Genomic DNA, 22854 nt, shown 5'->3' on the forward strand with positions numbered 1-22854 from the left:
TGATCAGAAAATGAGAAGTGCCTCCCTTAATTTAGAAATCTCAGGCCTTCCTTAATCTTGGATGGCTCTGGCCTCCTAAGACATGTATTTAGCTAATCTGGTTTCTTTTGTTATCAGTCACCGTCTCTACTGCCTAGATTGCAATGAAAAGGTCTACAATAGTGAGTTTTGTATGTGTGGGGAGGTTGAAGAGTATCAATTAGAATTGGATGTGCATCAGTGGTGCTGATTACTGTGGCATCTAATGGCTGCACCCCATAGGAACAGAAAGCAAGCTTTGTAGAACTAAGAAATCCCACAGAGGTGGGGACTGTAGGAGAGGGAGAATAACTATAGAATGTTTTCCAAGTTGACTGAAGAATCTTTCTGTGCTGAAGGTGTACAGCAGTGACTTACCTTCTGTAAAATACCAGGGATTCTAAAAGCCCTTTTCTTTCCTATAAATCCCACGGATCCTATGTGGTTAGAACCTACAGAGGGCAGTGGACCAAAACCAAATGTCTTGTGCTCCTAATTTTTTTTTCTTCCTTCAATCTTATGCATACATATATGCAAAGAAATGCTGAAACCCTCTACATTAAGACTATAGACCATAACCACAAAGTATAAGACGTACAATATGGCAGAGGGAAAACTGTACCCCAAAACTCCTGGTGGAGGAAAGCCAACTATTTAGTTTGTGGTCTGGGCTTCCTAGTTGCTAAGACAAGAAAAAAGGAATAAGTTGGTGTGATTTTTCTGGTAGTAAAACAGTATATCAGAATAAACAAGTGTTCTTTTTGTTCGTGAACAGCTTGTCTAGGAGTTTAGAAAAGAACCCATAGACACATAACATTGTCCCCATGAATTGTTATAGAAAGTTAAAAAGCATGGCACATATGTCATTTCACATACTGGTGTTTGGAGAACGTAAAGGGAGTAATGTTAACAGCAAGACTCCCTTCCTCTGGGACAGGGAGAGGGTAGTTTGAAACTTCTGGTATATTTACTGTAGATAGGTGCTTATTTTCTTTCGATCCACTGACATGTGGAGCAGTAGAAAGATGTAAAGATGTCTAGTAAAGGGTAGCATTGTTAAAAGTAGGAGGGGATAAATGGAATTTTTGTGGCAGGATGATATTTGAAAGACTGATCTGGCCGCTGGGAGGTTTTTAAATATGCCAGTTCCCTGTAACAGGAAGATCAGTCTCTGTTTTAGACAGCATATCCAATTTAGTAAATTATTATTATTCCATCAAAATTAATGTGAACAATTTTCTCTTTGAGGCTGCTTTTTCCATAGGTGATGTTTTCCAGATGGGCTTGGTGCAAAACTCACAATGTTTTGTGTTTTCTTTCCTAAAGAAAGGGCCTTTTCTGACGTCTCTCCTTTTTAATTCTCCTTCCCCCATTGTAGGGAAGAGAACACCCAAGGCAAAGGAGAAGAGGAACAAGAAGAAGAAGAGGAAGCTGATAGAAAGAGCTCAAGAGCAACACAGTGTCTTCCTAGCTACAGACAGAGCAAACCAATAAGAGATGTGTATGGTGTCTGGGGGCGGGGGTGTTGTTTTTGCAAAGGTGCACAAAGCTACTCTCCACTCCTGCACACTGGTGTACAGTGTTCTTAGTAACATTGTGAAAGGAGGATCCCCAAGCATGGTCTCTGGGTTATTTATGCTTTGATTTGAATCTGGAGCCTGCAAAGGCAGGAGCTCATTGACCTTAACCAGTGGAAGCTGTTATAAGTGCATGACCTGTGATTGACTGGGTGCATGCGGGCACTGCGGACATGCGGGAGGTGAGGCTGTTGGCCACCACTGGAGAAGGCACTTGTGCCTATTTATGTGAAAGAAGATGCTCAGCAGACGAAGTGCTATTCACTTGTGACCTTTATTTCTCACATTGTGCATTTTCAAGGATAAATGTCCGTGGATATTTGCTTAGCGTTACCACATGGTGTTCTCAAGCATCTGTGACCTGCAAACTGTCCTGTGATGTGGCTGCTTTTTAGCTGGGGATATGCAACAGAAATTCCTGTTCAGTTTCAGTGCAGTGCTAACATGTACATATTCTGCTGGGGCTACATACAAAGTCCTATTTACTGTATATTTATGCTTTCTTGTGTGTAATAAGTCATACCTGATTAATATGATGTCACTTTGTTTCTAGTGGTTTCTAACCATTGTCTGGTAAAATGACTTAGTTTTGCAAATTGACAAATGTTTTGTTGCCTCTTGGAACTTGTTTTTGTGTGTTTGGGCTTATTTCTCATTGTAAAGATAGGATAAGCTAATTTGTACATAGTCAAATGACTGGTGTCAAAGTTTCAGTATCAGCAGACCTTCCCCAGTCCGTGTGTCCCACAAAAAAAGCAGCATGTGACATCTGGCCATCAGAAGCCAGAACTCTGAGTCTATTATGTGATGGCTTTATGAAGCATGAAGAACTATATGCAATTGTAGTACTCACAGTGTAGTTTATTTCTGACTTACAAAAAAAAAAGGTAACCCAATCCCTGACTTTTAATGGCACCTACCAATATTCTTGGCCCTCTCTAAATTTGTATCATGAAACCAGGAACAGAATTGAGGAGAAAAGTGGTTGAATTGCTACAACTGCTGGTCAGATGTAAACAGATTTCCAGTAAGCCAGAATCTATTTCATATCCAAAACAGAGGAACATGATAGAAACTTCCCAGTTGACTTACAGAGCAGTTGTTTCATAAACATCACGGTCCACTCAGGGCAACAGGTTATTAGTTAAAAATTGGCTTCTTTTAAAAACATCGTTACCTTACTGACTGATCCAGGAGAAAATTAGGACACAAAATAAATGGTTGTAGATTATTGAGGAAATAACCAAAGTAAGGTAAAACCCTTTTTTCACCTTGCATTGGCAAAACTACCTCTTCATTTTTGTTAACGTTTGAGTAAAAAGCATCTTACGGATACGTATAAATGTCATATGCATCATTATGAAAATATTGCTATGAGATGATAATAAGCCATATATGAATGTTGTATACAACTTTAGGGTTTGCATTTAATCCTAAAGTGCTCACCTCCTTTCATGTCTATTTACACTATATTCCTATTTACTAAGTGGGGAGGGGTCTCCTTTATATAGTGCTTCATTGTTAATAAGTTGATGCCTGTTCTGTTTCTGTTCTTTTGTGCATTAAAAACTATAAAATTAATTTTTGTGGATTTTTTTACTTCAGGAATACATTTAAGGAAAAATGCAATATTTTTATAGCCCTGCCTCCAAATAATGGTCCTTAAAATTTTTTTAAATCGACTAGTATTATTTCTAGGGTAAGTTTCACTATAAATTATAGTAGTTAAAAGTGACAATTTGAGACCCAGAGTGCTTGAGTTCCAATCCGGAGTGGACTGGGATAAATCTCTCCAGGATAGTTTTGGTATCTGTGGAGATCACAGTACTACATGCATGTAGGGCTGTGTTTTAAGGACTAAAATATGTAGTCAGATTGCCATTCATGTAGATTCCACATCAGTGTACTCAACCAACTGTGAATCAAGAATATTTGAAAAAAAATTTGTACTGAACATGTACACTGTCATTGCCTAAATAATACAGTATGACAACTATTTATGTAGCATTTACATCATATTAAGAGTTGCAAGTAATCTAGAAACAATTTAAAGTAAATGGGAGGATATGCATTTTATGCAGATACACCATTTGATATGATTCAAGCATCTTTGGATTTTTGTCATCCAGAGGGACTCCTGGAACCAATGCTGCACAGATACCAAGGGACAACTATGAGAATTGTCTTTTGAGGAATATATTTGGTGAACTGTAAAACGTGCTCATCACAGCATGGTATATTTTAAGTACTACACAAGCTATTACCTGTTATCTTGTCCATTGGACATTTTGTTCTTTCAAAAATATTTCTCCTTACCAACAATATATTTATGAAAATTTCGGTATCTTTAAATTTATTGATTGGTGCCTAGCCATTATTTGCTAAAACTTACATTCTCATGGGAATTTATTTACATCTACTTGATTTCTGTCTCCTTGTTGTAAACAACATATATAAACTGAACTCATTACATGTAGTTGGGATACAGTCAGGGAGATAAAACAATCTAAGTATTTCAAACAGGAAATTTAACATAAATTGATTATGCAGGTGATACATGAGTCAAGAAACCAAGATGGATTACCAGGACAACCTAGAGAGTAGCAGCAACAGGAAGCCTCTGTCACCCTTAGGGTGAAAAGGGTTACCCAAAAGGTAGAATTTCCAGAACTCAGATGCCCAGGCCCCCCAAAGAGAATTAGATAGCTGGGGCAGGAGCTGGAACCAAGGACAGAAAGCTTGTCTGGTAGGAACTGAAGTCCTAGAGATGATCTGGTCACTATGAGAAATATTGCTTGAGCCAAAGTGAGAGGGAAAAAATATGGACGTCTCCCTTTCCCTCAGTGTCTGCCATTGTCCAAACTGTCGAAAAACCAGTGGGCAAAGGATTCTGGGTAACACAATGTTCTGTGATACAGAGGGTAACTCTAAGAGCAAACAGATGATCAGCAGAACCACCAAGGCCTGTCTCCAAAATTACTCCTCTTCCAGCCTTCATAGTTAAAAGTATCTTTTATCTACTTTGTTGCTTAAACAAAGGCCCTTGTATTTATCATTGACTTCCGTGGTTCCCTGTATAGGATCAATTGCTAAATTCTAATGTATCTACCTTAGAGACATCTCTTTACTTTCTTTCCATCTCTTCCTCTTTTTTTGTCCTAGGCCTGGTTCTCTGTCTCTCTAGGGTATTTTTTTATTCCTAAATATTATTCTCATCCCTGGCTTACCTTCCTCCAATTATACCTTTGTTTTTGCCAGTTGTCTTATCTGTCCAGCTGTTATTTTGCTAAATACCTCCCTGTTCCTTAGTCTTTAAATTTTTCCACATTGGATGCCATGCTCTTTTAATGATTGAATGGACTATAATGATTATTTTTGTAAAATTTTCAGTTTTTCCTTAATGGTAACCTTGGACATGCTCAGTATCTTAGCTGATACTTTTGGAATCATGAAGGTAGAAATATAAGTGCAAATACAGCTTTAGAAATAGATGATAAACATGTTAAAATAGATTAAGAGGCTGAGCAGTCAAAAAAATACGTTGAATAAAGGTTTAGACAGATTCCCATATGAATTTATGACAAATCATAGATTCGAATCAAACTGCCACGTGCTGCCACCTTCGGTCTAGCAGACATTGTTAATCACATGCTTTTAACCTCTGAGTAAAACACAGAATACTTTCCAACGGTGGGGTTCCAAAGGAGTACCACCAACAGGTTGGAGTTGAGAGTTGCAGCTTTTTGCTTCCCAGGTTCAAGTCAATGCCTTCAAGAATGACAATTGTCTTTATCTAGGAATCCTCCTTGGAGCACTCCATGTAGTATATTTTTAAACTTTTATATGAACGTATCCTTAAAGACAAAAAAGCAAATTCATAACTCTAGGATTATAACCAGATCATGTTTATTTAACTTCTGATTTTACTATAAAAATTCTCGCAAATTTTGCATTCTACTCAATGAAGTGTCTTCATTTTAAATGCAAAATTGTTCCCCCAGCATTCCCAAGAAATCACCTTCCAGAAGATGTACCATGTTTATTAGGACCTGAGTTTCTCATTACTCCATGGCACATAGCCCCGTATGGGAGAAAGGCATACCCCTCTTTAAGAAACTGAGCAGCAGTCCTTTCATAGAGGCTTTGCCCACTAACTCCTCTTTGGGTTTTATAACCTCAGCTCAGATGGTGGCATGCTCTTCATATGCACATCCAGTTTTTATTTGATTCTCTTCTTCTAGCTTCCTCTGTCTTGCTAGTTTATTTGTGATTCAGCCATAAACCTTCTTCCTCACGTCTTTTTTAGCATGCACACAAACCTTTTTCTGTAAAGAGCCAGAGAATAGATATTTTAAGCTCTGTGAACCACATGGTGTCAGTCTCAACTAGACTTTGCTGATGTGCCTGCCCCAAAACAGCCATATTCAGCAAGTTAATGAGAGGGCATGAGTATGTTGCAATAAAAATTTAAAAGCATATTACATAGTTATTGTGTGTTATGATATATCATGACTCTTGATTTTCCCAACCATTTAAAATTTTTTAAATTGTTAGCTTACCATCTATGAAAAAGAACATGACAGTCTGGATTTGACCTCCAGACAGAATTTGTTGATCCCACAATGGAAGACAGCTGGTTGGTTAATGTACTACTATTCTTGCAAACTCTAAGAGGCTACCTTCATCTCTGTCTCCACGATCCACACTGCCCCAGGAGGAGTCCAATAACGAAGGTGTTGAATGCATATGTCATTTTAATAACTGGGTGGTTAAAATAAAGGATAAGTCTCAACTTTATATTCGTGATATTTTACTCCACTTTTAGTTTTCTCTCTTATTGTCCATAGGCTATGCTTATTTCAGAACCAGACCTAATGTGAAATAGTAACTTAAAAAGCAAAATTATTTTTTTCCAGTTTCTCTGACTTCCTCATTGATGTGAGTAGCACAACTATCTTCCAGTGTGACTTCATTCCTGCATTCGAATCAGAGGACCAGTGGACTTTGTCTTTTATTTCTTCCTCAGTGAGGCCTCTCCATCCTTCCTCTGTGATACATGTCAGTGATATTCTCTTCCCTTGTTCTTGTAACTGCCCCAATCTAGGTGAATTGATGCTGTGGACTCATTTTAAACACAGCCAAGAAGACACTTTAAAAATGATTATTCAAAGTATTTATTGGCTTCTTTTGCTGCAGTCTGGCTGGGCACAAAATCACGAGCCACTCACAGCCTTGTAGATTCAAACAGCAATTCTTTATTCCCGAACTCACACCGGAACTCTGCACGCATGTTCTGGGCAAAATCCACACTCTCCACCGGGCTCTGAATCCCGCGAGAACTCAACGGGAACTCAAGGCGCCTGAGGCAGCAGGATATGCCCTATTCCCAGCAGGAATCACCTTAAACCTGGAACCGCCCTAAACCCGGATCCACCCTGGTCCTTGAGCAGGGTCACCTTACGCAAACATACATGCAATGTCACTGCAAATGACCTGGGTCCAAGGCAAGCCCATTTCCACAATGGAGAGTCCTTCCTCTAAGCAACATGGGGTAGGCTGACAAAGAAATTGCCATGCGTCATTCCTACTTGGCAATGGCTCTCAGCATTCTTTACTGTGCTTATGGGACCCATACTTCCTTCATTGTGCCTCCCCTTATCTTAGTACATGTTCCTTATTAGTGTTTGGTGCCCATGTTCTGTATTAGCCTAAGAAAATTGAGTATGCACCAAATGCCTTTTAAGTATAAAACCTTGTAGATAATGATGACAGATAATGATTGACTGATAGGTAATTTTTTAGGCCAATGTTTGGTGTTATCATGAGGACTTCTATGGAGTCAGAAAATGTAACATAATAAAGGCAGGCATGTAAGGTAGGCATCTCTGGGGAAGTATTCCTTTGACATGACGCCTGAGTGACAAGCATATGAAAATCTGGGAAATAACAGCACAGATACTGGAAAGATCTAGTGCAAAGGTCCCGAGGAGCAAACAGGGTCAGGATGATCAAAGTACAGACAAAAGAGAGGAAATTTTGGAGTACAGTCAGGAGGAAATGGGAACCAACATAAGGTCAGGAATAATGAAGGACCATGAAAGCTTGGATTTTAGTCTAAGTTCTGGGAATAGCATTGGAAGACTTAAAGGAGTGATGCACCCTGATTTCTTGTGCCCTTGGCACTTGGTTTGCTGTGTAAAAGATGGATTTTCAGACTGAAACACAGAGACACAAGATAGCAAGTTATTGCAATAATCAGGTGATATTATTAACATGAGCTAGTGAATTGTAGAAAAGAAAGAGAAGTGGTTTGATCCAGTTTATACTTTGGCAGAAGAGTCCTCAAGATTTGCTTAATTGAGGGCTGGGATTATGGCTCAGCGGTAGAGTGCTCGCCTAGCATGTGCAAGGCACTGAGTTCGATCTTTAGCACCACATAAAAATAAATAAAATAAAGGTATTATGTCCAACTACAACTAAAAAATATTTTAAAAAAGACTTGCTTAATTGAATGTGGAGTGAAGAAAGAGAAGGAATCAAAGATGTCCCCTAGGTTTCCTGTCCTAAGCAGTAGGGCATTTAGGGAACATGAAGAAGACTAGAGAATAAGCCAAGTCATCTTTCATATGCTAAGATTGAGATGAGTGGGATGTCTAGGCAGAAACAGAAGAAAGCTGGATATCAATCTGGAGTCTAAGGAAGGGGTCAGGGCTAAAATTTTGGGATATATCAGTATATAGATGGTGCTTAGACTCATGGAACTCTATGGGGTGACCCAAGGAGAGAATGTTGAAAGGAAAGATAATATAATTGCAGACACTCAAACCTTCAGTAATAACCAGAGCATGAGACAACATAAAGCGATAGTGAAAAAGTGTCCAAGGAGGAAAATCAAATGCTGGTCGTCACTAAGAGTGATTAAGAAGAGTTGGGATTCAAAGCTTACAGAGTTTCCTTCCCTCTGTTTCAGAATAAAAATCGTGGGAAAAGTGAAGGACAATTAACAAAAATTTGTAATAATTGAGAGTTTTGGTCTTCTCAAATTTATTTCCTATTGTATATTCCAACAGTGCAACTTAATGATGGTTTGTAATCTCTTGAAAATGGTTTCGATGTAGAAAGCACTGAAAATATGTCAATACTTAAAAGGTTTGGAAACTACTCTTCACATAAATGTGATAATGATACTTAATTTCAGGTTACCATATCACCTACCAATTTCATCTACATTTATGATGAAATAATTATCTCAATGACCCTACAAAGAATTTTCCTTTATTTCTTTCAAATTCAATAAAACATATCAAGTGAGCAGCAAAACAAGCATTCTGTGAATTACAGGTCCTTGGGTTTGTAATTTTCAACATGAGGATTTTTAAACTTGTAATTATTGAGTTACTCTGGTAGCAGCTGTCTGATGTAAGAGCATACATGTTTGAACAGAGTTATATATTGCACGTGCACACAATCATGGTATTTAACAGGAAAGCAAGATGGTGGTAAGAGTACTTTTTTCAGTTTTCTGTGTAAAATGGGACACTGAAAGTTCTAAATACTTGCATTCCATTTTAAAATTACATAAATGTGTTCCTAATCTTGTTCCCTATTACACATGCTTGTCCTGTTTGCTCAACTCTACATAAACTACGTGGAAGGACTCAGTGTGGTAGAGACTTCTTTCAGTTATTCACAGCCTGTTCTCTCTGATGCACCAAGGAACATCCAATTTTCAGTCCTTTTGAGTTATATGGGTCCTGGGGATGCACTGGGGTTGGGATGGGAGTTTTGTGTCAATTCAGGGTTGGGCACTTAAGAGCAGATATACATCCTCTATGATCTCTTTTTCCATCGGCCAAGACCGCCAGAGCAGAAAAGCCTGGATCTTTGAGCTACTGAATTGAAAATAGATGCCTTGCATGGCTTCCCAAGATTAATCAGAATTTGCGCAAGCAAAACTTGAATATTTATTGTATTAAGTCATTGATATTATGGGGTTATTAGTTAACTTTGTGGATTTCTCTGTAATGCAGTTTTATGGTTTGCTTTTTCTAGAGATCAAGAAACTGTCTTACTTAATTGAAATCTGATCAGTAGTAAAGAAAAGCAGAAAAATCAAATTATTTGAGCAATATAATCACATAAATTTAGAATTAAAATACATGTGCATCTACTTTTTAAAAATATCTTTATTTAATTAATTATTTTATTTTTTATGTGGTGCTGAGGATTGAACCCAGGGCCTCACATGTGTGAGACCAGCATTCTACCACTGAGCCACAACCCCAGCCCCTGTACATCTACTTTAAATGAAGTATCTCCAATGACAGATTGATAAATATTCTAGTAATGATAATACAGTTTGTTGTTAAACTTTTTCAGAGATTGGTATAATACCAGTAGGTCAAGAAAATACACCATCACTACAAATTATCTCCATATGCCTACTCTATGCAACAAATAGAGGCAAACTATGAAATGGTATTAGTGATGGCTTATAATTATTCTATTAATGAGGTTGAGGCTGTATTTTTTCATATCATATCATTGACCACCCTCACCACAAAACATAGCTCCATTCAAATCCCATCTTTTTATGGACTGAACTGTGGCCCCAATCTCAATCTCGACAAAATCCATTGTTGAAGCCTTAGTTCTCAATGTGATTATATTTGAGCTGGGCATGGTGGTGCATGCTTATAATTCTAGTGACTCAGTAGATGGGGGCAGGAGAATGGCAAGTTTGAGGTCAGTCTTGGCAATGAGACCCTGTCTCAATACAAAAAACAAAAACGGCTGGGATGTAGTCCAGTGGTAGAATGCTACTGGTACTTCAATCCCTAGTACTTCAAAAATAAGATTTAAAAAAGTGATTGTATATGGATACAGGACATTTATGGAAGTAATTAGGATTTAGTGAGGTCATAGGATGAATTCCCAATAAAACAGGACGAGTATCCCTATAAGAATGGGAAAAGAGGGCTGGGTTGTAGCTCAGTGACAGAGCGCTTGCCTAATCCTACAGTGTAAGGCACTGGGTTTGATCCTCAGCACCACATAAAAAATAAACAAAATAAAGGCATTCTGTCCATACATAATGACAAAAAAAAAATGGGAAGGGACAAGGAGAATCTGGGCACATAGAGGAAAAGCCATATGAGGATGTGGATGGCTGTCTCCAAGTCAAGCACAGAAGCCTCTGGAGAAACCAAACATGCCAACACCCTGGAGTCTCAGACTGTCAGTCTTCAGAATTGTGAGAAATACATTCCTGGGATTTAAGCTATCCAGTCTGTCCTCTTCCTTTAGGGCAACTTAACAAACTAATATACCATCTTTCACAAGGGAAAATCACTTCTTTGATGTGGCCTAACTTTCCTGACTTGTCGTTTATTGATACCCTCCTCTGAATTTCTATAGTGAATATAATTTGATACTTAGCAATACTTTCAAATAAAATACCTTAAATTTTCTTCAGCAATTGAGTATTTTTTTGTTCCACTAACTGGACTGTAAACCCCTTGGAGGAAGGGCCCATGTTCTATATTCTTTTTGATCAATATAATCATATATAGAGTAAATATTCAGTAAATATTTGATCAATTGAGAGGATTATATTAATGATCGAATGTTTTCTTATAGATTTTTGTAATTATTAAAATATGAACCAGCCTAGAATCCTACAAGAAAATTCTTGTGAGGGTTAAGAAGATAAAGTTTATATTATTTGTTAATATTTTTTTCAGTTACAATATTAAATTTCTCTAAAAGATGTGATTATTACACTAATAATTATTTCCTATTGTTTTTTGAAGATAACTGTGCTTCTGTGATCTTGCTCAGTGTTTAAAGAGGTAGTAAAAAGGAATCAGGGCAGTTTATCTCTTTTAATTGACTCTCAATTTATCAGATGAGTTCCCAATTCCATGTAGTTTACAAAGTGATATACACAGTGGAAGTTTTAATTAGAGGAGTAGAACATCTGTTTTAAGTGTGACAATTTTGCAATGAACTAAGTGACCTGAGATGAATTGCTACAGGTTTTCTTTGTAATGAGAAAAGTTGGACTTGCCCATTTTCAATCATGCGCCATACTCAGTTATAAAGAAACAGTGAGCACTATCATCCACAGGTTCATTAAAACAGCAAGTCCAGCATCCTGTGTTGTCTCTTTCTCCCTTGGTTCTACCCCTGCGCCTTTGGTGCTGCCAGTTTGTGTGTGTCTCTGAAAACACAAATTATTTTGTCGTGAATTTGTAGGTAAAACAATTCCTGAAGGTTCTCGATGTTCTCTAGTTTGTTCTGAGGTTGCATTATTAAGAGCTTATGCAGCATCAACGTTGATCAAATGGAAAAAAAAAAAAAAAGAGTCCCCATCAATGTACAGATCCAAGCAAAACCACTTACAGATTATATAAATGTGTGGTGGGGGGGTGGGGCGGGGTGCACGTTAATGGCACCAGTGCCCAGGTGGCCAAATTTATGTCCACCCTCTTGATCTGATAGTACAGAGAGCATGGGGAAGAACTGGTAATGAATCAGGCTGAAAACAGATGGCGACTCCATGTGTGTATGCTGCTGAAAACCTACAAAGGGGAAACATTAAATACGTGTCTTTAAATTTAAATTAGTGCATTTCCAAAACACAGGCTGCTGAGCTTTTGAAAATTGGCTAGCCGAATGTGTTTCATCTTATAGTTTTGAACTCTGATGTGCTTTGTGGAGTAGCAACAGACAAAATGGATGGTATGTTAGTTACCCTTTCTTTAAGCTCCTCAATATCAGTGGTGCTCCACTGTAATTAGGTGTTTGTGTGGAGTCCTTTGTCATTAAATTTGCTACACCCTAATTAGGAAATTTGGAAAATTCAAAAGACCACCATCTAAAAATTGGCACCAATTATTAAATATATTTTCTTAGACTTTATATATATATATATATATATATATATATATATATATATATATATATATATATATATTTTCCTCTGCAATACTGATTTGAGTTTAGTGTGAAACGATTTATTTTAAAACATTTTTTTGATGTTTAAACAAACAGTATTTTATCAAAATGAACTAAAACATATGACATTCTACTGGTTGCATCTCTACTCAGGATGTTTTGGAGGTAGTTGGGTCTGAATCTCTCCAGAAATGATTATTTCTTTGATTTACACTCAGAGACAAATAAAACTGGTACTTAAATGCCAATCCAAACACATTCCAGAATAATCTGGGGGAAAAGCTACCAAAAATTTTCCTATGATTCTGTTAGGGTTTTGGATTATTTAATATAAAAGTATATTAAAAATAAGTCTAGCTGAAGGTTGATTAAAATTTAAGGCATATCCAGAGCTTGGTCTGGGCTCCCCAGGCAATGGAGTTATAGGAAATCAGGACCTAGGCCAAGAAGAGCAGGAGTGATTCCCTCAGCCTCATCCCTCACCTGCCCTGCATAAATTTTTGTTCTGATATTACCTGAGCAAGTCCCTCTACATTCTTCCAGGTGAGCTCAAACTGCCCAAGTTCAAAGTGTATTCAATTTAAATCTGACATTCCTGAGTTTACCCAAAGTGCCAGGACTTTTGAGTGGGGCCAGTTTCATACTCCTGTATGGACTTACTTCAATAGGTCCTGGTTCTATTCTTTCTCCTTCCTAGATTCTCATTTATTCTCATTCTTTCTCTCCATCCCTCTCTCTTCTCTCTCTCCTTCACTGTCTCTGGTAACCAAATGGTGTATGAACATGTCTGACAAAGGCAATTCTTCTAGGATCAAATGTCTACTGAAACTAAATCAAACTCATCTTTCTATTGTCTTGTTTGATATTTGACATCAAAATGTGTGTTTGCTTAATCTCTTTTAAAAGCATTTATAAAGCATAAATTAACATTAAATACCAAGCAATATAACTTACATTAAGATATATAAGACCTGACTGTGCATAATCTATATTTGCTTTAAAAACACTCCTAATGTCTTACAAGATGCCAGGTCTCATACTATTCGTTGAGAGGGAGGACATAGGAAAAATACATGGTCTATGACTTCAAGCAGCATGAAATAATGTAATATAAACAGAAGTGCAAAGAAGCATGGGCTAATTGGAATACAAAGTGTTAAAGTTACAGCTAACGCATGGAAAGGTTCTACTACCATTTTCAATGAGATTGGATTTTATCAATTTAATAGCAATTAATTTATCAATTAATGAACGGGTAAAGAAAATATGATACAGACGTGCAATGGAATACTATCCAACTGTAAACAGGATAAAATACTGTCACTTACGACAATATGAATGGGACTTAAAGTCATTGTTAAGTGAAATAAGCCAGGCACAGAAAGACAGATACACACTCTCATGTGGAAGCCAACAAAGTAGATTTCATACAAGTAGAGAGTAGAAAGGTGGCCAATAGAGGTTGGAGAGATAGAGACATGTTGGTTAATAGATACAAAACTACAATTAGAAGAATTAAGTTATAGTTTTCTAGAGCAAAGTTGGATGGTTATATTTAACAATAATTTATATTCCTGGAAGACAGGAATTTGAATATTCCCTACACAGAGAAATGATAAGCATTTAAGGGAATAGTTATAATTTTGCTGAATTGATTACTGCACATGGTATACATCTATCAAAATATCACACACTACTCCATGAATAAGTACAATTATTATGTCAAAATAAAAAATAGTTATATCATCTTAAAATATAAAAATTCAAAAAAGAATATTAAAACTATCTATGATCTCTTCTCTCAAAAAAAGCATTACTTTGAACATTTTAGGGCCTGGGATGTGGCTCAGTGTTTACGTACCCCTGGGTTCAATCCCTGGAACCGAAAAAAGAGTAAACTTTGAACATTTTGGTGTGTTCCCACTTTTTAATGTATTTGTATACTAAAAATAATTGATTTAAATATAACTCTATAGTTCTTTTATAAACATTTGCCTTATCATAAAATGATGTAGATGAATACTTAATGTGTTATGTTAAAATAAATCATTTATTTATTACACGCTTAAACTGATTCCAATGTTTGCTATTACACTTCTGTGAAATTCAATCCATACATTGAACTGGACCTGAAAATGCAAGCCCTTCCCTCAAATAGCTCATTTCCAGTAGAGAAGATTGACTTGTAAGCAGGATCAGTTCCATAATTAGTGAACTGTAGGATAACTGGAAATGCAGAGCATGCCCCTTCTTTAAAAAATAGGAATTTCAAGGGAGCCAGAACAAAGCATTAAAACCAAGAGCCAGTCCCTACTAGGTACATACCCTGTGCCACTGCACAGTCACATGCCCACAAAGCCAGTCTTAGATGTAAGCATAAATGTGAGTTGGTACAGAATGATACCCTAATGAAAGTGAGTCTTAAAGCATAACAGGAACACAGTGGTATATGGGCTTTCATCTGGATAGTTCTTGTGTCTCTCCCAATTAGCATGTAGTAATAAAAATAAATCTGACTGCTTTTAAGAACAACAACAACAATCAAAACAAAAAAAAAAAAACAAAAAAACAGGCAATGAATCATACCTGCAAAGAAAGCTATAGGCTTGTGTAGGCTGACTACATCCACTAACCAGACATTTGATAGCATGTGTCATTTTAAACACTGACTTCAACATTTGGAGAAGAAAATCGTTTTCATGTATGAAGACTAGTGAGGCGGACACATGGGATGAACATCAATATGTTTGTGATTTGTTCCCTGATCTATAGGAGCCAAGGAAACTTACATTGTATTCCTTTTTTCCTAACCCAGTCAAGACAATATAATTTTAAGAAAGCAAATGAAAATATTCCAGCACAGGACATCAATAGTTTTTTACAATAAGAGTGAACAGACCAACAGACCTTTTGGCTTTTCTTATTTGGATTAACTTCAATGTCTAAAAGTTGCTAAGTAACACTTTTAATAATAAGAGATTTCAAGGCCAGGAAATTAATGATCCGTGACCCTATTTAAGAGAAATATTAGTGCATCGTAAGGCGAGATGGCTGAATACAGTAATGGGAACTGTGGGTAATACACTTAACCAATTTCATGTGCTACTTTTTCATTGCTGCTCACAGTCAATTTGGCATGACACTATTTTTTTATTAGATCATTTATGAAGATTATTTCATCATTATCTCAAGTTAGCTAATAATTACATGGGAAAATAATGATACAGAGAGGAAAACTATTGTGTAGTCATTACCACGTTGAAACAAAGTTATTTCTGGATCTGATAAATGTAATTTTTACAACATACTCAGTGCAATCAAACTTTTGCAGTATACATCTTGTGGGATCATTTCAACAAAACTAAACCAATACACACACATACCCGCTCCTCTGTGTGTGCGCACACTTGCGCGCGCGCGCACACACACACACACACACACAGAAGATCCTTTCACAACCTTCTTCCTGGGATGGAAACATTTATTCACTCCGCCTTGGACCTCAGCAACTTGGTCCTCCCCAGGAAATTTCAGCCAAGGCCTCAACCACCACACAAAGAGGTCACAACTTGGGCAGAGAACAATTTGAAGGTCTCCTGAAGCCAAACTTGGCTAAAACTCTGTAAGTCTGAAGCAAAAAGAAACTTCAAAGAAGCAAAGAGCTTCTGTGGATTAGTGGCCATGGGAGCTTCAAGGGTGAGTAAAACTCTCAACTGGAGTTAAAAAAAAAAATACAAAATCTTGGCTTGGACTCATTCTGCTGAAAGCACAAAGAGTTTCAGAGGATGCATGTCACCTTTTAAAACAAATGATTAATAACTTTATAAAAGACATTGAATTTTTCATATGAGAAACTTATTCCAGGGGCAATTTACCATCTAGAATTGGCAGTTAGACCACTAGACTTCATGTCAGCCTGTTTTTTATGGCCTCTGAGAGTGGAGACCTTAGAGAGAGCTGGGAATATTTTAGGGAGCTCAAAAAGAAAGTCCTTGGGATGTTTCATTTGGGCTGAGAAGCTAGGATCATAGACCTATCTTTTAAAATTATTTTTCTTGTAGAAACAAAAATTACTCACAAGTTACCTATATCTCAGCTTTATTTTATTTTATTTTGTATGTAGTAAACCAGAGGGTTGCTACCAAAAAGTAACTTATTCTCCCTTCTGATAGCCAGAGGAAGATGGTTGAAGATGACAGCATGGAGAATTATGACTATTCCCACTATGAACCTCAGGTTCCTCATCTGTGAAATGATTTAACAATCTATTGGGAGTGTTTAGAAACCCAATGAACTAATGTATAAAGTATTCCATACATAACAACCATTTTATAAATACAAATAGTTAATAAATACAGTATATTAATTATGTCAGCGAACCTTAATGCAGTATCTAGCCTTATGCTTAACTGACAAGGCTTCATAAGAAACATTTGGTGAACAGGTGCTGATTCCCTTTTCTCTATATACTTCAAATATTTATTACCTACATAAAGACAGATGTTCACCCCATAAGCTAATGGCTCTTGGGACAATTGTTCTCAAAAACCATCCTAGTCTGAGCCACCCTATGGTAAGACACTTTCTATTATTAATTTTCTCTATGATATGCAAGCATCCATTATTATTATCTCTCTGTTCAAGAGTAATAAAAGCTCCTAGATTGGTTTTTTTTTAAATTTTTTATTGTTGGCTGTTCAAAACATTACATAGTTCTTGATATATCATATTTCACAATTTGATTCAAGTGGGTTATGAGCTCCCATTTTTACCCCATATACAGATTGCAGAATCACATCAGTTACACATCCATTGATTTACATATTGCCATACTAGTGTCTGTTGTATTCTGCTGCCTTTCCTATCCTCTACTATCCCCCCTCCCCTCCCCTCCCCTCCCCTCTTCTCTCTCTGCCCCCTCTACTGACATTCGTTTGTCCCCCTTGTATTATTTTTCCCCTTCCCCTCACTTCCTCTTGTATGTACTTTTGTATAACTCTGAGGATCTCCTTCCATTTCCATGCATTTTCCCTTCTCTCTCCCTTTCCCTCCCACCTCTCATCCCTGTTTAATGTTAATCTTCTTCTCATGCTCTTCGACCCTACTCTGTTCTTAGTTACTCTCCTTATATCAAAGAAGACATTTGGCATTTGATTTTTAGGGATTGGCTAGCTTCACTTAGCATAATCTGCTCTAATGCCATCCATTTCCCTGTAAATTCTATGATTTTGTCATTTTTTAATGCAGAGTAATACTCCATTGTGTATAAATGCCACATTTTTTTTATCCATTCATCCACTGAAGGGCATCTAGGTTGGTTCCACAGTCTAGCTATTGTGAATTGTGCTGCTATGAACATTGATGTAGCAGTGTCCCTGTAGCATGCTCTTTTTAGGTCTTTAGGGAATAGACCGAGAAGGGGAATAGCTGGGTCAAATGGTGGCTCCATTCCCAGCTTTCCAAGAAATCTCCATACTGCTTTCCAAATTGGCTGCACCAATTTGCAGTCCCACCAGCAATGTACAAGTGTACCCTTTTCCCCACATCCTCGCCAGCACTTGTTGTTGTTTGACTTCATAATGGCTGCCAATCTAACTGGAGTGAGATGGTATCTTAGGGTGGTTTTGATTTGCATTTCTCTGACTGCTAGAGATGGTGAGCATTTTTTCATGTACTTGTTGATTGATTGTATGTCCTCCTCTGAGAAGTGTCTGTTCAGGTCCTTGGCCCATTTGTTGATTGGGTTGTTTGTTCTCTTATTGTCTAATTTTTTGAGTTCTTTGTATACTCTGGATATTAGGGCTCTATCTGAAGTGTGAGGAGTAAAGATTTGTTCCCAGGATGTAGGCTCTCTATTTACCTCTCTTATTGTATCTTTTGCTGAGAAAAAACTTTTTAGTTTGAGTAAGTCCCATTTGTTGATTCTAGTTATTAACTTTTGTGCTATGGGTGTCCTATTGAGGAATTTGGAGCCCGACCCCACAGTATGTAGATCGTAGCCAACTTTTTCTTCTATCAGACGGCGTGTCTCTGATTTGATATCAAGCTCCTTGATCCATTTTGAATTCACTTTTGTGCATGGCGAGAGAAAGGGATTCAGTTTCATTTTGTTGCATATGGATTTCCAGTTTTCCCAGCACCATTTGTTGAAGATGCTATCCTTCCTCCATTGCATGCTTTTAGCCCCTTTATCAAATATAAGATAGTTGTAGTTTTGTGGATTGGTTTCTGTGTCCTCTATTCTGTACCATTGGTCCACCCGCCTGTTTTGGTACCAGTACCATGCTGTTTTTGTTACTATTGCTCTGTAGTATAGTTTGAAGTCTGGTATCGCTATACCGCCTGATTCACACTTCCTGCTTAGCATTGTTTTTGCTATTCTGGGTCTTTTATTTTTCCATATGAATTTCATGATTGCTTTCTCTATTTCTACAAGAAATGCCGTTGGGATTTTGATTGGCATTGCATTGAACCTATAGAGAACTTTTGGTAATATCGCCATTTTGATGATGTTAGTTCTGCCTATCCATGAACAGGGTATATTTTTCCATCTTCTAAGATCTTCTTCTATTTCTCTCTTTAGGGTTCTGTAGTTTTCATTGTATAAGTCTTTCACCTCTTTTGTTAGGTTGATTCCCAAGTATTTTATTTTTTTTGAAGATATTGTGAATGGAGTGGTTGTCCTCATTTCCATTTCAGAGGATTTGTCGCTGATATACAGGAATGCCTTTGATTTATGCGTGTTGATTTTATATCCTGCCACTTTGCTGAATTCATTTATTAGCTCTAATAGTTTCTTTGTAGAGCCTTTTGGGTCTGCTAGGTATAGAATCATATCATCTGCAAATAATGATAATTTAAGTTCTTCTTTTCCTATTTTTATGCCTTTAATTTCTTTCGTCTGTCTAATTGCTCTGGCCAGTGTTTCGAGAACTATGTTGAACAGAAGTGGAGAGAGAGGGCATCCCTGTCTAGTTCCAGATTTTAGAGGGAATGCCTTCAGTTTTTCTCCATTCAGAATGATGCTAGCCTGAGGCTTAGCATAGATTGCTTTTACAATATTGAGGTATGTTCCTGTTATCCCTAGTTTTTCTAGAGTTTTGAACATAAAGGGATGCTGTACTTTGTCAAATGCTTTTTCCGCATCTATCGAGATGATCATATGGTTCTTATTTTTAAGTCTATTGATGTGGTGAATAACATTTATTGATTTCCGTATATTGAACCAGCCTTGCATCCCAGGGATGAATCCTACTTGATCATGGTGCACAATTTTTTTGATATGTTTTTGTATCCGAGTGGCCAGAATTTTATTGAGGATTTTTGCATCTAGGTTCATTAGAGATATTGGTCTGTAGTTTTCTTTCTTTGAAGTGTCTTTGTCTGGTTTAGGTATCAGGGTGATGTTGGCCTCGTAGAATGAATTTGGAAGTTCTCCCTCTTTTTCTATTTCCCGAAGTAGCTTGAAAAGTATTGGTATTAGTTCCTCTTTAAAGGTTTTGTAAAACTCTGCTGTATACCCATCCGGTCCTGGGCTTTTCTTAGTTGGTAGTCTTTTGATGGTTTCTTCTATTTCCTCAATTGATATTGGTCTGTTTAGGTTGTCTATATCCTCCTGACTCAATCTGGGCAGATCATATGACTTAAGAAATTTATCTATGCCTTCACTATCTTCTAATTTGTTGGAGTATAAGGATTCAAAATAATTTTTGATTATCTTCTGTATTTCTGAAGTGTCTGTTGTGATATTGCCTCTTTCATCCCGTATGTTAGTAATTTGAGTTCTCTCTCTTCTTCTCTTCGCTAGCATGGCTAAGGGTCTGTCGATTTTGTTTATTTTTTCAAAGAACCAACTTTTAGTTTTGTCAATTTTTTCAATTGTTTCTTTTGTTTCGATTTCATTAATTTCAGCTCTGATTTTAATTATTTCTTGCCTTCTACTTCTTTTGCTGTTGTTTTGCTCTTCTTTTTCTAGGATTTTGAGATGAAGTATGAGATCATTTATTTGTTGGTTTTTTTCTTTTTTTAAGGAATGAACTCCACGCAATGAATTTTCCTCTTAGAACTGCTTTCAATGTGTCCCATAGATTCCGATATGTTGTGTCTGTGTTTTCATTAATCTCTAAGAATTTTTTAATTTCCTCCTTGATGTCTTCTATAACCCATTGATCATTCAGTAACCTATTGTTCATTCTCCAAGTGATGTATTCTTTTTCCTTCCTTCTTTTATCATTGATTTTCAGTTCCATTCCATTATGATCAGATAGGATGCATGGTATTATCTCTACTCCTTTATATTGTCTAAGAGTTTCCCTGTGACATAATATATGATCTATTTTTGAGAAGGATCCATGTGCTGCTGAGAAAAAAGTGTAACTGCTTGATGTTGGGTGGTATATTCTATGTATGTCAATTAAGTCTAGGTTATTAATTGTGTTATTGAGTTCTATAGTTTCCTTATTCAACTTTTGTTTGGAAGATCTGTCCAGTGGTGATAGAGGTGTGTTGAAGTCTCCCATGATTATTGTATGGTGGTCTATTAGACTCTTGAACTTGAGAAGAGTTTGTTTGATGAACATAGCTGCACCATTGTTTGGGGCATATATATTTATGATTGTTATGTCTTGTTGGTGTATGGTTCCCTTGAGCAGTATGTAGTGTCCCTCTTTATCCCTTTTGATTAACTTTGGCTTGAAATCTATTTTATTTGATATGAGTATGGATACTCCTGCTTGTTTCCGAAGTCCATATGAGTGATATGATTTTTCCCAACCTTTCACCTTCAGCCTATGTATGTCTTTTCCTATCAAATGCGTCTCCTGTAGGCAGCATATTGTTGGGTCTTGTTTTGTGATCCATTCTACTAGCCTGTGTCTCTTGATTGGTGAGTTTAAGCCATTAACATTTAGGGTTATTATTGAGATATGGGTTGTTCTTCCAGCCATATTTTTTTATTTATGTTACTAAACATGGTTTGTTTTCCTCTTTGATTATTTTCCCCCCTTTAGTGTCCTACCTCCCACTGTTGGTTTTCATTATTATTTTCGATTTCCTCTTCCTGTAATGTTTTGCCAAGGATGTTTTGAAGAGATGGTTTTCTAGCTGCAAATTCCTTTAACTTTTGTTTATCGTGGAAGGTTTTAATTTCATCTTCCATCCTGAAGCTTAATTTCGCTGGAAACACAATTCTTGGTTGGAACCCATTTTCTTTCAGTGTTTGAAATATGTTATTCCAGGATCTTCTAGCTTTCAGCGTCTGTGTTGAAAGATCAGATGTTATCCTGATTGGCTTACCCCTAAATGTAATCTGCTTCCTTTCTCTTGTAGCTTTTAAAATTCTCTCCTTATTCTGTATGTTGGGCATCTTCATTATAATGTGTCTAGGTGTGGGTCTCTTATGATTTTGCACATTGGGCATCCTGTAGGCTTCTAGGATTTGGGGTTCTGTCTCATTCTTCAAGTCTGGGAAGTTTTCTCGTATTATTTCATTGAATAGATTGCTCATTCCTTTGGTTTGAAACTCTGTCCCTTCCTGTATCCCAATGACTCTTAAATTTGGTCTCTTGATGTTATCCCATATTTCGTGGATGTTCTGCTCATGGTTTCTTAACAGTCTTGCTGAGCTGTCTATGTTCTTTTCAAGTTGAAATACTTTATCTTCATTGTCTGATGTTCTGTCTTCTAAGTGTTCTACTCTGCTGGTAGTATTCTCAATTGAGTTTTTAAGTTGGCTTATTGCTTCCTGCATTTCTAGGATTTCTGTTTGTTTGTTTTTTATAACCTCTATTTCCCTGTATAGTTGATCTTTTGCTTCTTGGATTTGTTTATGTAATTCATTGTTGAAGTGATCTTTCATTGTCTGATTTTGCTGTCTGATGTCTTCCTTGAGACTCTAGATCATCTGAAGCATGTATATCCTGAATTCTTTATCTGACATTCCATCTGCTGCAGCTATTACCTCTTCTAACGTTGAGTTGACCTGCAATGCTTGTGGTCCTTTCTTTCCTTGTCTCTTCATACTGTTCGCGTTCCTTTCTACTTGGTGAAACTGTTTGCTATTGAATTTTCCCCCTATATATTTATATTGGTCTTGTATAGTTGCAAAGTCTCCCTCGCAGGCGCGGGCGGGGGCTCTGCCCCTCCTCCAATTGGAGCAATGTGCATACCACGCCGGCAGGCCGCTGGGCCTGCTCTGCCGGTCGGTAGCAGGTCCGCCGATCTTGCAGGCGCGGACGGCGGCTCTGTCCCTCTGCGGGCCGCTAGGCTTGTTCTGTCAGTGGTCGCAGTTCTGCCTACTTTG

The 22854-nt window shown here is 37.2% G+C and overlaps 1 protein-coding gene across 3 annotated transcripts in view; it reads left to right on the plus strand.

Annotated features, from left to right (window-relative positions):
* Rspo2 (R-spondin 2) overlaps window positions 1-1512 on the plus strand; it is a 131266-nt gene extending 129754 nt beyond the window's left edge. For all 3 annotated transcript variants that reach the window (XM_027953298.2, XM_027953301.2, XM_027953313.2), the window contains one exon: window positions 1397-1512. In XM_027953298.2, the coding sequence (XP_027809099.1) occupies window positions 1397-1512 (116 nt within the window). The remainder of the gene's footprint in view (window positions 1-1396) is intronic.
* Window positions 1513-22854: the final 21342 nt, after the last annotated feature.

Source organism: Marmota flaviventris, chromosome 15 (assembly GCF_047511675.1).
Source record: "Marmota flaviventris isolate mMarFla1 chromosome 15, mMarFla1.hap1, whole genome shotgun sequence".
Taxonomy (NCBI): Eukaryota; Metazoa; Chordata; class Mammalia; order Rodentia; family Sciuridae; genus Marmota; species Marmota flaviventris.